Source organism: Ursus arctos, unplaced genomic scaffold (assembly GCF_023065955.2).
Source record: "Ursus arctos isolate Adak ecotype North America unplaced genomic scaffold, UrsArc2.0 scaffold_7, whole genome shotgun sequence".
Taxonomy (NCBI): Eukaryota; Metazoa; Chordata; class Mammalia; order Carnivora; family Ursidae; genus Ursus; species Ursus arctos.
In genome coordinates this window covers 38,554,338-38,570,375 of record NW_026623089.1, presented here as the reverse complement: position 1 = coordinate 38,570,375, position 16,038 = coordinate 38,554,338, and the positions used below count along the sequence as shown (strand labels likewise).

At 36.3% G+C, this 16,038-nt stretch overlaps 1 protein-coding gene across 5 annotated transcripts in view; it reads right to left on the bottom strand.

The window, feature by feature from the left end:
• PARG (poly(ADP-ribose) glycohydrolase) overlaps positions 1 to 16,038 on the bottom strand; it is a 123,617-nt gene that overhangs the window by 26,325 nt on the left and 81,254 nt on the right. For all 5 annotated transcript variants that reach the window (XM_026481557.4, XM_026481559.4, XM_026481556.4 and 2 more), the window contains exons 13-15: positions 15,446 to 15,593; positions 3,244 to 3,322; positions 689 to 797 (exon numbers count right to left, since the gene is read on the bottom strand). In XM_026481557.4, coding sequence (XP_026337342.2) covers positions 689 to 797; positions 3,244 to 3,322; positions 15,446 to 15,593 — 336 coding nt within the window. The remainder of the gene's footprint in view (positions 1 to 688; positions 798 to 3,243; positions 3,323 to 15,445; positions 15,594 to 16,038) is intronic.

Sequence of the window (16,038 nt, the reverse complement as noted above, 5' to 3'; positions counted from 1 at the left end):
CAGGATTGGGTCAGTCTTCTTGGCTGTAAAAGATCTGAAGAAATTATCAACTATTTTGGTAAAGCCCTAAATTTAGAGAATACAATCAGCACTCTACTGTATGATAAGAGTTTACTTATTATGGTTAACAGTAGTGAAAATCTGAACAATAGGTATGGCTCATTTTCATATTTCTGTAATACAATTAGAAAAATGATTATAGCAGACAGCACTAAGCATCACAGAAAATCACAGATTCCATCATAAATATGTTAAATTACCTAATCAAAAACAATTAACATGTGAATCTCACCTATAATAGAACTTAACTTTTATGGTTTATCTGTATTAACCCTGATGGCATACCTTGTAGAGACGTCATTGAAAGGCGTGAAAAAAATTTTTAGTGCTTATTCATTTCTATACGGTTTTACCATAATAATGTTCCAAAGCAAGTAAAAGTACTTGATGAGCTAAATGCATGTGTGGGGCTTAATACCAAGCCAACAGTCTATCTGGCATCAGTAATCAAGCAATTACGAAATGGAAAGTACATCTTGTACAAGCTGACAGACCCATTAAATCAGGAGAGCTGTGGGCAGACATACTGACATTGCAAGAATTACCAGAAAGCATTAATTTCAGCATTAATAAAATGGCAGTAAATAGATGACAGCTGCCAGATGAACTAAGAAATGAGGTTACTGGCCTTGTTAAGCTCGCGTCTGATTTTCTCAGGCACAAACTGGTCGAGGTAGCGTCTGAAGTGAAGGGCATCGATGGCGACGATTTCAGTGCCACGCCGCTGCCAGGCATCCCTGGGGCAGGACAGAAGGGGGAAGATGATGACTGGGGAAAGACACTCACAAAATATAACCCTTGTGAGGTGGGGTTTCTGAGACTTTGACAGGGCTAAAATATTAGGAACAAACCAACAAACCAGTAGCTACAGGTCTCAGCAAAACAAGAGGGCAGAAAACGTTTTTAGATTTCAAGGCATACACGTTATGGCAGTAAAATGAAAAATTATCAAGGGATGACAAATATGATATAGTGTAAATAGATACATCATTTACAGTGAGTCTCAGAAGTTAAAGGATTTGGGGGCAAACAAAAGGAACTTCGTTCTTGGTTTTCCTCTAATACTAAAGACATGGCATTTGTATCTTGACAAAAGCCAAAAAAAAAAAAAAAAAAAAAAAAACCGCTCATTCTTCCTTTGCTTTGAAAGACCTGCTCTTTGGGTCTTGGGTTTATAATATCACCATCTATCATCCAAAACATAATCCCAAGAAGTGTTACAAAAAACATGTCATGATTCAGTACAACATTCTACCTACTGTGCTCAATTGCTGATGGTGCGAAACTATTTTTGAAAAAGACAAAGACAGTAAAGCAGACAGTAACACATTGCCTATGGAAATAGGAAGGACCGGGTGAGATGAATTGGAAAGGTGAAATTCCAAATATTCCAATATTTCCTTTACAGACTTGCATAAATTGACATGCCAAGCAACTTTTCACACTGAAGAAAGGCAACAGAAACCTTCATGTTAGTTTGTAAATAATTGTCAGGAATTAAATATCCACATAGGTAATTGTTGCAACCAATTATTTTAATCAAAACAAAAGGAAAGAGACCAGGGGCTGGACTTGAGATATTACAAAGAATAAGTTTGCATGGATAGATGGGCAATAGCTGATTCTAACACAATGGCTCTTTTTCATTAACACGTGCGCACACAGACACACACACAAGTGCTTTCAGGCATAACTTCTTTTTGTTTTTTTCTTTCTCCAAATTTTAATTTAAATTTGTTAGTTAATATACAGTGTAATATTAGCTTCAGGTGTAGAATTGTAATTCATTTCTTACATACGACACCCTAAATGCTCATCACAACAAGTGCACTCCTTAATCCCCATCACCTGCTTAACTTACCCCTCTCCTTCCCCTCCAGTAACCCTCAGTTTGTACTCCATAGTTAAGAGTCTGTTTTCTGGGACGCCTGGGTGGCTCAGTTGGTTAAGTTTCTGCCTTCGGCTCAAGTCATGATCTCAGAGTCCTGGGATTGAGCCCCACGTCGGGCTCCCCGCTCAGCGGGGAGTCTGCTTTTCCCTCTGGCTGTCTCTCCCCCTCCCTGTGCTCTCTCTCTGACAGATAAATAAAATCTTAAAAAAAAAAAAAAAAAAGAGTCTGTTTTCTGGTTTGCCTCTCTCTTCCCTGCCCATGTTCATTTGTTTCTTAAATTCCACGTGAGTGAAATCATATGGTATTTGTCTTTCTCTGACTGACTTATTTCACTTAGTATCATATTCTCCAGCTCCATCCACGTCATTGCAAATGTCAAGATTCCATTTGTTTTTATGGCTGAGTAATATTCCATTATATATATGTGTGTGTGTGTGTGTATATATATATATATAAAATTATATACATAATATATATACAAGATATGTGTGTTTATGTATATGTATGTGTGTGTGTGTGTGTGTGTGTATGCATGCCACATCTTCTTTATCCTATGATCCAGCAACTACACTACTAGGTATTTACCTGAAGGATACAGAAATAGTGATTTGAAGGGATATGTGTACCCTGATGTTTATAGCAGCATTACCAACAATAACCAAATTATGGAAAGAGCCCAAATGTCCATCGACTGATAAATGGATAAAGAAGATGTGGTAGATATATACAATGGAATATTACTCAGGCACCATTTCTATAAAAGTTTACCCCTGGTAAACCAATTTCATGAGGAAGCAAATATGTCAAAGTATAAAGGTATTTTTCAGTAAGAAATAGGAGACTTCAGCAAAGTTTACTGTAGGTCCTGCTGTTAACCGTCCTGTGGCATTAGGCAAACTGTCCCAACATGTTTCCCCACCTACTTAATCTCACAGAAAAATTAAGGATAAATAAGCTGGTTAAAGGTTTTAAGCTCTAATAAGAACCTATATTAAATAAGTTAGGCTTTGGAAGTTAACCTCCACTAACTACTTACATTTGGTAGCTGACAGGTAAAGAACAAGAGTTCCACCCTTATTTTTGGTTTAGACTTTTGGCTTTTATTTCTCTGTTCTTCCCTTTTGTATATGGAGATGGTAATACTAGTTTAACTACTAATGAACCTGTAATACTGAACTTGAAACAGCAGCTACATCTCTGAAGTAAGAGTAGATGAGAGACAGAATGTATTAGGTCAAGCCCACATTCCTTACCTTTAGGTCATGCAATACTCAAGTCAGAAATGAACTCACCTTTCACTCCCATCTTCATGGCTTCGGGCCCAACGATACGTTTCAGCATAGCCTGTGTATTCACTGTACTGTTCCGTACCTGAAACAAATAATCTGCCATTATTTTTCAGAAACATTTTTCTTAAAAGCTGCATATTCTAAAGGGTCTTTAGAGCAGGAGGAGAGGCAGAAGCAGACTCCTCGCTGAGCAGGGAGCCTGACATGGCCAACCCCAGCTCCTTCCCCAGATCATGACCTGAGCCAAAGGCAGATGCTTAACCTAGTGGCATCCCCTAAAGGGGCTTTGTTAATAAACTTAATCCTCATTTCTGGAAATACCTGTTGGCAAATGTCAACTGAAAAAAAAACCTCACTGGTCTTAATGACCTATTATTTTCTATAAGGAAAATAATGACACCTATAAAAGCCACTGCAATGTTTATCATACAGAGATAAATGTTTCAATCAACAGAGAAAATAAAAATATGCTCTGCCATATTAATGTCTTTCATGAGTGTGTACAGACTGTTTTATAAAGGTCCAATGTCTTCAATATCAGTAATCTGATGGTAATATTTAGTTTGTATTGTTGAGAAAGCAATTTTACATAAAGACACTCCCTGCTAAGAAAAGTATCATTAAAATTAAATCTAGGACTTGCCTATCAACATGCAAGTTACTTCAAAGGGCTTTGTAAAACCAGAATATTGTGACATGAGAAGAAGGGAAGGGGAAAAAAGCATAATTAAAATTCATCTGATGAGAACATGCAGCAAATGTGCCACATAAAAAAAAAAAAAAGCAGAAATCTTTAAGTTTTTATGTATTTAAGTAATCTCTACACCCAGGGTGGGGCTTGAACTCACAACCCTGAGATCAAGAGTCACATGCTCCTCAGACTGAGCCCGCCAGGCAATCCCAGAGATTTCTACTTCATCAAACCTGGACATACCAGGAGGGATGGTGCCAAAAGTGCCCTACTGCTTAACTAAATAAAATCATTCCAATTCCTATGGTCAACTCAATAATTACTTTTCAAGTAAAATGAAAATCTGAAAACCCTGAGCAAGATAATACTTTTCACATATAAAAAAGAAATTAGAAAAAAAGAATAAACAGGACAACACTGACAACTAAGATAGTGACTTTTCTTTTCTTTCTTTTTTTTTTTAAGTGCAATTGCCCTAATTTTGCCAGTAAACAAAATGCAAGCAGACTGGACTTTTTCAGACAGCTGGAACACTATTTATTAAAATGACTACTCATACAGTAAAGGTCCAATACTGAAAATATTTGTGACAAAGACTTAATATTCAGGGAAAACAATGATACTAGAATATACAGTAGTTCAGAAAAAATACATATTTATAAAAATAGAAAACAGGGGCGCCTGAGCTGGGCTCAGTCAGTAGAGAATGTGACACTTGATCTCAGGGTCGTGAGTTCACACCCCACCTTGGGTGTAAAGATTACTTTAACAAACTTTAAAAAAAAACATATTTAATAAAAATAAAAAGAACACAAAATCAAATCATGACATGCTAATTATGAACTGTCAGTTCTTCATCCAAAAATTTTTTTTTAAAGATTTTATTTATTTATTTGACAGAGAGACAGCCAGCGAGAGAGGGAACACAGGCAGGGGGAGTGGGAGAGGAAGAAGCAGGCTCCTACTGGAGGAGCATGACGTGGGCACCCAGGTGCCCCCAAAAGCAAATTAGCTTAATTTTGGGGGTCAGGTTAACTTCTTACCTGTTACTTAAACAACTTAAAGCTTTTATACATGAAGATTACTAAATGTAATGAGCAAGACGGCAAATGACCTCTACATTTAACTATTAATTAATTTATAGACAGACAACAGAGAAACATGTCAAATACCACCATGAAGATATAATCAGCAACATTCAGACCACAGGAAACTCTACAGGACCAACAGTCTGGGCTGCTTACAAAAAAATTATCAGGAAAAAAAGAGAGAGGAACCTATCAATTAAAAGAAACAAACATGAAAACACGAAAAAGAAAGAGTAGTTATATTAATATTGGATAAAACAGACTTGAAGTCAAGGAGTATAATGAAAGATAAAGAGGAATACTTCCTCATGAGAAAAGGGTCAATTCATTAGAAAGACATAACAATTATGCTTTTATTTTGATTTCACATTTGAAAACTTACTTAATGAAATCCATCACATTAATAGATTAAGGAACTCCACATAATCATATCAAAAGTTCCAGAAAAGATAAAATTCAACACCTACCATGATTAATACTCTCAGCAAAACTGAGAATTAAAAAAGGAACTTCCTCAATCCCATTAAGGACCACTACATAAAAACTTACAACTAACTTCATACACAGTGATGAAAATATTCTACCTGTAGTGAAGTCCTAGCCACCATAATAAGGCCAAAAAAAAAAAAAAAAAAAAAAGAACAAAAGGAAAGAAAGGTCATAAAGAGTATAAAAAAAGTAAGACTATCTCTATCTGCAGATGTCAAGACTGTTTATGTAGCAAATCCTAAGGAATCACTAGGAAAAGAAAGAAAAAAAGAAAAATTATAAAAAAGAAAGAAAAGCTCATAAATGAATGTCATATCAAAGGTATGTCTATATAATAGCAGCAAACAATGGGAAAATAAAACTTTCAAAAATCCATTAACCACAGGATCAAAAACAATAAAATACTTTGGAGTAAATATAACAAAAGATGTAGCAGACACCACCAAGAAAAAGAACACTTAAATAAATGGCAAGATAGACCAGGCTCAGGGGTTGGAAGACTCAATATGGTACTTCTCAATATTGTAATCACAAATATTCCTCAATTCTGTTGATATTCCTAGCAGACTTTTTTTTTAAATAGTAATCGAGAAGGTGATTCTGAAATTTATATGGAAATGCAAAGAACCTAAAATAACCAAAACATTTTTTAGAAAAGAAGAACAAAACTGGAGGATTTAACTCTCTGAGTTCAATATTTACTTGGTTGTGACCTAAGGAAAGACCTAGAACTAAACAGAATTCATAGATAAATCCACACTTGTATGGTCAACTGATTTATGACAATGGTGCTAAAACAATCCATTGGGGAAGGAATGGATAGTCCTTCCAACATGTTACTGGAACAATAAGATATTCATATGGAAAAAAACCCATAAACTTAAATTGCTACCTCATACTATGAACAAAAATTACTCTGAGATAAAATAAAAGCATTAACAGAAAACCTAAAACTATAAGACTTTTGAAAGAAAACATAGGAGAATGGCTTTATGACACTGGGCATACGTAATGATTTCTTAGGATAAAGAAAGCAGTAACTTTAATACAATTTTTAAAAGACTAGATTAGATCAATAGTAAAACACTTTTAGGAAAATGCTTAGGCAAGACTGGGGGAAAATATTTAGAAAACAAATATCTGGCTTGTGTTCAAAATATTGACGAACTCCTAGAAGTCAATAATAAAAATATACAAACAACCCAACTTAGAAAAAAAAGCAAAAAGACTTAAACATAAACATCACAAAGGAAGATAAACAATTAGCTACTGACTACATGAAATACTGCTAAATATCACTAGTCATAAGAGGAATGCAAATTAAACCACAGTGAGATACCACTATATACCCCAAAGAACGGCTAAAATCAAAAAGAATGACAACACTAAATGCTGACAAGGATGTCAGCTGAACTCTCTTTAAAGAAAGAGAGAGCGTGAGTGAGGGGAGGGATAAGGGGAGAGGGAGACAAGCAGACCCCCTGCTGGGTGGGGAGTCTGACCTGGGGCTCAATCCCAGGACCCTGAGATCATGACCTGAGCCAAAATCAAGAGTCAGACGCTTAGTATGGTGACTAACATAATATAATAAAAAAATTTATTATTAAAAAAAAAAAAGAAAAAAAGAGTCAGATGCTTAACCAACTGAGCCACCCAAGCACCCCAAAAATCTTGATTTCTAAAAATTACTCTAAATCCAAGACTTCTTGGAGAGATGGATGAATCTAGAGCTGGGGCAGGGAATATACAAGATGAGCTTAGAACATCTTTTAATGTCAAAAAAAGGGGAAGTGCATTAAAGAATGATGGGCATGTGTTAAAGGAACACAACAGCTAACACTGACAAAACCTGGAACACTCTAGCATCAAAATAGATGACCGTAATGGATCATAACACATTGAATAAAATAAGAATCTACGTGTCTATATAAATATTAATAAATATACATAAACAGAGAGAATGGAAAATCCTTCCTTACAGTAGAGTGCCAACTGCTAAATGCAGAAGGAATGATGGAGTTAAGAAAATGGGTGCTACTGGGTGTTATACACAACTAATGAATCATCGAGCCTTACATCGGAAACCGGGGATGTACTGTATGGTGACTAACATAATATAAAAAAAATCATTAAAAAACAAACAAACAAACAAACAAAAAGAAAATGGGTGCTAAAATTAGTGGGTGAATGTTTGATGAGGACAGGATATTTACAGTTTCGAAGTATGTGAAATACATAACTACAGATTAAGTACAAAGGGAAAAGACTAACTTGAAAGTGGAAAAACTTGGCAAATCCCACCTTAACCAAATCATGACACTTTATCACAAACACTGGGACAAAGTGGTATTACTATTCTCCTCAAAAGATACATTAGAGCAGGACACATCACTTCAGTGGGATTTCTATCAAAATGAATAAACTGGGGTGCCTGGATGGCTCAGTTGGTTAAGCACCTGCCTTTGGCTTGGGTCACAGTCCCAGAGTTCCAGGACTGAGCCGCGCATCAGGCTCCCTGTTCAGCAGGGAGTCTGCTTCTCCCTCTGCTCCTCACCCTGCTCGTGCTCTCTCTCTCTCTCTCACTCTCTGTATCTCTCAAAAAAATAAAAAAATAAACTGAAACTAGTTACAAAAAAAATTGGGCAAACCCAAAATAGGAGACAATTTATCAAGCAATGGGTTTATATACTTTAAAAATATCAAGGTAAACAAATACAGGAAAGACCGAGAAACTGTCCTAGTTTAAAGAATACATGACAACTGTATTCAAGGTGTGATCCTGGACTGGAGTAGACTGGGGGAAAAAAGCTACAAAGAATATAATTAGGATAACTGACGAAATGAAAATATTGACTAGGGATTAAATAATAGTACTTTATTACTGTTAAATTTCCTGATTTTGATAACTTTGTTGTGATATAAGAGACTATTAAGAAATATACACCAAACAGACACATAGACCAATGGGACAGAATAGAGAACCCAGAAATGGACCCTCGGCTCTTTGGACAACTAATCTTTGACAAAGCAGGAAAAAACATCCAGTGGAAAAAAGACAGTCTCTTCAATAAATGGTGCTGGGAAAATTGGACAGCTATATGCAAAAGAATGAAACTTGACCACTCTCTCACACCATACGCAAAGATAAACTTCAAATGGATGAAAGACCTCGATGTGAGACAGGAATCCATCAAAATCCTAGAGAAGCACATAGGCTGCAACCTCTTTGACATCAGCCACAGCGACTTTTTTCATGACACATCTCCAAAGGCAAGAGAAACAAAAGAAAAAATGAACTTGTGGAACTTGAAGATAAAAAGCTTCTGCACAGCTTTTTTTTTCTGCACAGCTTTCTGCAAAGTCAAAAAACTAAGAGGCAGCCCACAGAATGGGAGAATATATTTGCAAATGACACTACAGATAAAAGATACAAAGAACTTCTCAAACTCAATACGCAAGAAACAAATAAAAACAAACAAATCAAAAAATGGGCAGAAGATATGAACAGACACTTTTCCAATGAAGACATACAAATGGCTAACAGACACATGAACAAATGTTCAACATCATTAGCCATCAGGGAAATTCAAATCAAAACCACACTAAGATACCACCTTACGCCAGTTAAAATGGCAAAACTTGACAAGGCAAGAAACAACAATTGCTGGAGAGGATGTGGAGAAAGGGGATCCCTCCTACATTGTTGGTGGGAATGCAAGTTGGTACAGCCACTCTGGAAAACGGTGTGGAGGTCCCTTAAAAAGTTAAAAATCGGCTACCCTATGACCCAGCCATTACACTACTGGGTATCTACCCCAAAGATACAGACGTAGTGAAGAGAAGGGCCATATGCACCCCAATGTTCATAGCAGCATTGTCCACAATAGCTAAATCGTGGAAGGAGCCGAGATGCCCTTCAACAGATGACTGGATTAAGAAGATGTGGTCCATATATACAATGGAATATTACTCAGCCATCAAAAAGAATGATTTCTCAACATTTGCTGCAACATGGACGGCACTGGAGGAGATAATGCTAAGCGAAATAAGTCAAGCAGAGAAAGACAATTATCATATGGTTTCACTCATTTATGGAACATAAGAAGTAGGAAGATCAGTAGGAGAAGAAAGGAAAGAAGAAAGGAGGGGGTAAACAGAAGGAGGAATGAACCATGACAGACTATGGATTCTGGGAAAACAAACTGAGGGCTTTAGAGAGGAGGGGGGTGGGGGAACGGGATAGGCTGGTGATGGGTATTAAGGAGGGTACATATTGCATGGTGCACTGAGTGTTATACGCAAGTAATGAATCATAGAACTTTACATCAAAAACTAGGGATATACTGTATGGTGACTAACATAATGTAATAAAAAAATATTATTAAAAAAAAAGTTTGTGACAGATTAATGAGTTTTTAGAGTTAGTAATAAGAAATGTTCTATTTTTCTCTTACTAGTAATGGAAGTTTATGACGAACTGAGGAAAAAGTATTTGGAGATTTAAAAAATTCTATGTACCAACGGGTTGTGCTCTTGGAAATAAGGTTTGTACAAAAACAAAGCCATCTACTCTGCTTTTATTAGTAGCACTCATACAGTGATGATTATTCAGGAGATAGAACACTTTTGACTTTCATTGCCATGATTAAGAAAAATGAAGAAAAGCTAAACTCCAACTGAATCTGGATCTTTCCCAGCAAGCTGGTATCATTTAGTTGGCAATGGGTTGTTTTATGGTGATGGGCTTCTAGTGTTGTTGCTCTGTAAAAAGCATAAATACCATAAGCAGTGGTGTCTGTGCACGTTTCTACTTTCTATCAGATCTGCTGACATTCACAAAAGATATAAGGATCTGTGATGTCTGGGACGATCTGATTCACTAGAGGGCAGATTTTATGTTAAATGTACTAACATTCTGCTCAGTAAGTTTCATGTTTAGGCAACCGCTTTAAGTACTCTCCACACTGAAACAATAAAACAAACTCCTAGAACCATGGTAACACCCTTTGGTATTAAAGCTATTTGCTGGATGATGTAGAAGAACACAAGAAAGGGTAAAAAAGGTGGGGGGGTAAGACTGGAGTTTCTCTCTATCTATATTTACTGAAAGGTTTTAACTCATGGCTGCCTCCAGGGAGGCTCACAGCAAATAGAGGGATAACACTATCTGGATAAATGTATTTGCCTGTTTCATGACCTGTTTCATATTCATTTCGAAGTCTGATACCAACCAGATGCCCCACAATGATGATAAATTTAATTTATTTCTAATTTTTCAAACTCTTCTACAGATTCAGGCAGCATAGTCACAGCCATTAGCTCACCGAGCCTGGATGAATCATTGAAGGAATGGAATTGATTAAGCAGATAGATTGCAGTGCATGGTTAAGAGTCTCCTAAGAAGGGAGATGGCAGAAATCCAACATCAAATAGATGATGAAATGGCCATTTCCATTAAGGGAACATCACATCACAGATATTAATTAGAAGGCACTATAATAAAGTTAAGTGAATGTGGGGAAAAATGCTGAGTTAAAAGTCACCCTGGATGTCCCTAGCCTGAAGTAATTATAGATGTGAAGGTGAGTCATGGATTTGCAATTTTCCATTCATTTTACAACAGCTGTAGGTAAGGTAGAGAACAGATGTAACTCCAGAGTGATGATCTTTTTTTAGACTGGGGATAAACTATCTTAAAAAAAAGAAAAAAATTCTAATGTTTTCTTACTATTCTGAGGAAAATTACATCTTTTATTAACAGCGACACTAATGGTAGATGATAAGAGACCTACTACATTCCTAGTAAAGAAGAAATAAAGCAAATGAAACAAATTAGCTTTGAGTTTAAATGCCCAGCATCCTATCAACTTTTTTATTTTAAGGATGTAAACTCATCTTTAAAACTGATGAAATATTCTGTTCTGAGTCTTTAGTTCAAATCTAGCTTAGCTGCTAAAAATTAAAAATCTTTTTAAAGTATTATTTGATAATACTCAAATGCTGGAGATAGTCACATTCCAGACCTTCAGAGCTCTCCAAAACATTATAAGACTCATATTCGAAGTATCTATTGGCCCAACAATGGATTTATGACAGTTTAATTTTTTATTCTGCAATCCCTTGCACTTTCTTTTCCCCTAATACCTTCCAACTGCATTCTTCCTATATGCACACGTAACAAACAATAATTGCAGACAGATGACCAATAAGTGAGTTAAGACAACTGTCAAAATAGAAGCATTTTATCTTTACATTTCGGTACAATATGGATCACAACCTCAGAACTCTGGATTACTGTGGTTATTAACTTCAAATAGCTGAGGGTCTATCCAAGAGGAAATTTCTTTATTGAGGTTCCATTCTTTTTTTTTTTTTTTAAAGATTTTATTTATTTATTCAACAGAGATAGAGACAGCCACCGAGAGAGGGAACACAAGCAGGGGGAGTGGGAGGGGAAGAAGCAGGCTCATAGTGGAAGAGCCTGATGTGGGGCTCGATCCCATAACGCCGCGATCACGCCCTGAGCCGAAGGCAGACGCTTAACTGCTGTGCCACCCAGGCGCCCCTGAGGTTCCATTCTTAATTTCCTACATAAGGGATATCATTAGAAAATATCACAAGGATATTATAAGAAATAACAGGATATCCAAATAATGTGGAATAACTTGTTGAAAGCCTTTTTTTTTTTCCAACAAGCACTTACCAAAGATAAGGATACATGAGCAAAAATGATTAAGTAAAAACCTCTAAAATTTTTCTCCTCTATAAAAGCAATGAGAAACTGACAAAAATTATGAGAATCAACTTTTTCTGAACTGCGGGAATTAACCAAAGGCTTGTAGCAGTCTGAGGAGGGTTTATTAAAGAAAAATTGGCTGAATCTGGGTAAAAACAATGAGCTTTGTGACATTTTAACTCTCCCTACTCTTATTCCACTCTCCGGAGCTCTAGAGTAGCCTTAAAAACCAACAGTTTGTAATCACGGTAAAAACCATGAAACATGTCAGAAGAGTGATGAAGCTCCTTCAAAGCCCCATTCTCAGAGAACTGTCATCATTTGACCTGTCTATTGGCTCCCTGGAAGACCTCACTTGTAAGGCTGTCTTTATTTGACCTGACTTGGCACGTAACCAGTGCAAAAAGCCTACTCCTCAGGGGTGTTTGCTGAAAACAATTACATGCAATTGCTTAACAGTATGGCTACCTGAGGTAGTAGACACCAATTGGGGCAATTAATAGGCTAATCAAAAAGTTTCAAAGGAAGAGTTGAAGAATGAGATATGTATAAGGGGCTTTAAAAAATTCTTAGTATCCCCAGGAATCTAGAAGTCTACATGTATGAACATGGCTGTGTACATGCTCTCGAAAGACCTGAGAATGTCCTAAGGTCAGTACTCTGACCTTGAGGCTCTGCGCAAGCAAGAAATGAAGTGCCAAGGGCAAGCAGAAAGCAAATGTCAATGGCCTGGTAGAGTGTTGATGGTGAGCCCCAATGTGTACACAGAGCCCTTCAGAAAAGACTGACTTATTGGTCCCAAGCATTTACGGCAATCTTAGTCCAATCATTAGTTAACCACTAACCTAACTAAGCAGAGACTTTAACGGCCATACACGAAGAAGAATAAAGACTTTACAGAATTAGTTTAGGAAAGTCACTACATAACAATAGCAAACAGCAACAAAAACTCTGGGGGAAGGGGAAAATCTGATTCTGAGAGTTGCTACATTATTAAAATGTCCAATTTTCAACAAAAAATTGAGATATGCAAAAAAGAGAAAGTAAGGTACCTACTCAGGAAAAAAAGCAGTCAACTAAAACTGTACCCGAGGAGCTCATATGTTAGACTTACTAAACAAAGACATTATATTAGCTATTTTAAATATATTCAAAGAACTAAAAGAAATTATATCTAAAGAACTAAAGTATGAAAATAATGCCTCACAAATAGAGAAACTCAAAAAAGAGACAGAAATTATTTCTAAAATAAGAAGAACCAGGGGCGCCTAGGTGGCTCAATCAGTTAAGCATCTGCTTTCGGCTCAGGTCGTGATTTCAGGGTCCTGGGATGGAGTCCCACGTTGTGGGCTCTCTGCTAGTGGGGAGTCTGCTCCTCCCTCTGCCCCTCCCCCTGCTTGCGCTCGCTCTCTCTCTCGAATAAAATCTTAAATAAAAAAAAAGGAAAAAGAAGAACCAAACAGAAATTCTGGAGTTGAAAAGTACAGTAAGTGAAATAAAAATTTCACTGGAGGGATTCAAAAGTAGATTAGAGCAAGCAGAAAAAAAGAAATCGGTAAACTTGAAGATAGGTCAACTGAGATTATCCTGTCTGAGAAGAGAAAGAACAGAGAATGAAGAAAAATGAACAGAGCTTCAGAGACCAACAGAACATCATCAAATATACCAACATATGCATAATAGGATTCCCAGAAGGAAAAGAGAAAAAGGGACAGAATGAATATTTAAAGAAATAGTGGTCAAAATTTTCCCAAATTTATCTAAACATTCAAGCAGCTCAATGAACTCCAAATAGGATAAAATCAGAGAGATCCTAAACACAGCATAATCACACTGTTCAAAGACAAGAGGCAATCTTAAAAGTAAAACATAAAGCAAAATTTAGATACTCTCCTGAAGGTTGCCTACAAATATATATGAAGCAAAAAAGTGGCTTCAAGCTTAAATCTCAAAGTCTTAGTTCTGGCATGTACCCCTTTGGAGGTAAATTAGTTGAGTATAAATTTGATATAACTCACAGGGGATGGTATTCTTCTCACTGTAATCTTTCAGAGTAACAATCAACCAAATTCTCCAACCCAGGTGAGTGTTTAGTCTCCTACACTAATCTCAAAGCAGCCAATGGATTCAAAATGGAAATAAGAAATCCTCTTTTGCAGAAAGAAAAAAGTAGCAGCAGCAGATGACTGATTATGGTTTTTATGTGGGAATGTTCTTCTAGGTACTTGAATCAAAGGTTTAACTAACTATGGTGGCTGATTAAGATTTTCTTAAGAACTATGAGTTAGGGGGTGCCTGGGTGGCTCAGCCTTTAAGCATCTGCCTTCGGCTCAGGTCATGATCCCAGCGTCCTGGGATTGAGCCCCGCATTGGGCTCCCTGCTCAGAGGGAAGCCTGCTTCTCCCTCTCACATTCCCCTTGCTTGTGTTCCCTCTCTTGCTATCTCTCTTTGTCAAATAAATAAATAAATAAAATCTTTAAAACAAAAAAAAAAAAAACAAAAAAAGAACTATGAGTTAATCATTAGTTTTTCTGTAGCTCATTCATAAGAAAATGCAGTGACATAGTAGTATCTCAAGATAAAAAAACTTCAATAAAAAATTTAAATCTCAATAGACCTAAGGTATAAATTTGACTATAATTCCCTCTCTCCTCCCATATTAACTTAAATCAAGAAAAGCCACTCAGATCATCAAACTTTTTCTCTTAGGATTAGAAATTGGGTTAATACAAGGTTACTGATTTATTTCTCTTTATAAAAGCTTTCTGTTCTACTGATTCTGACTACTGTAACTGTGCTTTTTTTTAAATTTACATAGGTCTTCATACTGAAGTATAACAAAGCACTATGGAAACACAATGAAGAATAATAATAGGATACATGCTCAAAGACATATCACTATCCTCTTTTTAAGGGCATTGTATCATAAAATTTCAAACTGGAGGGTAAATGAATAGTTTTTACCCTTGTTCCTCAGATAAAGATGCCAAGAAAGAAAAGGTGGGAATAAAATGTCTTACTCAAGATTAGTAAAATAAAACTATAACAATTTCAAAAAACCAAGAATAAATTAATCAATAAAAATATTGGGACAAATGCCCATGACAGAGTACAGTGATATCTGGGCGGCCTCTAGCCTTCATGATAGATATTAACAGATAGGGAAAACTACTCTATCGTATAGACCTCCCAAAACTAACCTGTAATGATAAGACATTCATTGTGATCCAGCACCTCAGTGAAGAGCCGTGAAACAATTAACTCGGGGTTGATTAAAAAGCGGATTTCTTCTTGCACAAGTCCTGCACCGGTTACACCACCTCCAACAAAACGGTTTGCAAAATCCACCTATATGGGAAAATGTGGCATGTTAAATGGTGATCTAAAATACCTACATATATGATAAAGAAGTATTCTCCCTCTTCCTTTCATTTCCCATATAAATCAATCCCCAAATTAGTAATCTTCCCAGGGAGAATAGGTTGTGGTTGACTGCACTCTTTCCATCTCACTGAAGTTAACATCTTCTCTGCTTATTCCCTTGGATTTAAAACCTTAGAAGGAACCTGGAAAATGGAGCTTTTAGGCAAAAGCCTCAATGTAATTATATAGACTCTTGTTTACAAACCTTGTATGTACTCCAAGGGCCACAAATCAAGGGAAACTTTACCTGGAAAGGTTTCAAGATCTTTTCTAAACCATTCACTATTCAATTTTTACTTATGGATTTCTTATGACTTTAATATAATTATATCTTTTTTATATAATATGGCAATCAAACACTTGTCCTAAA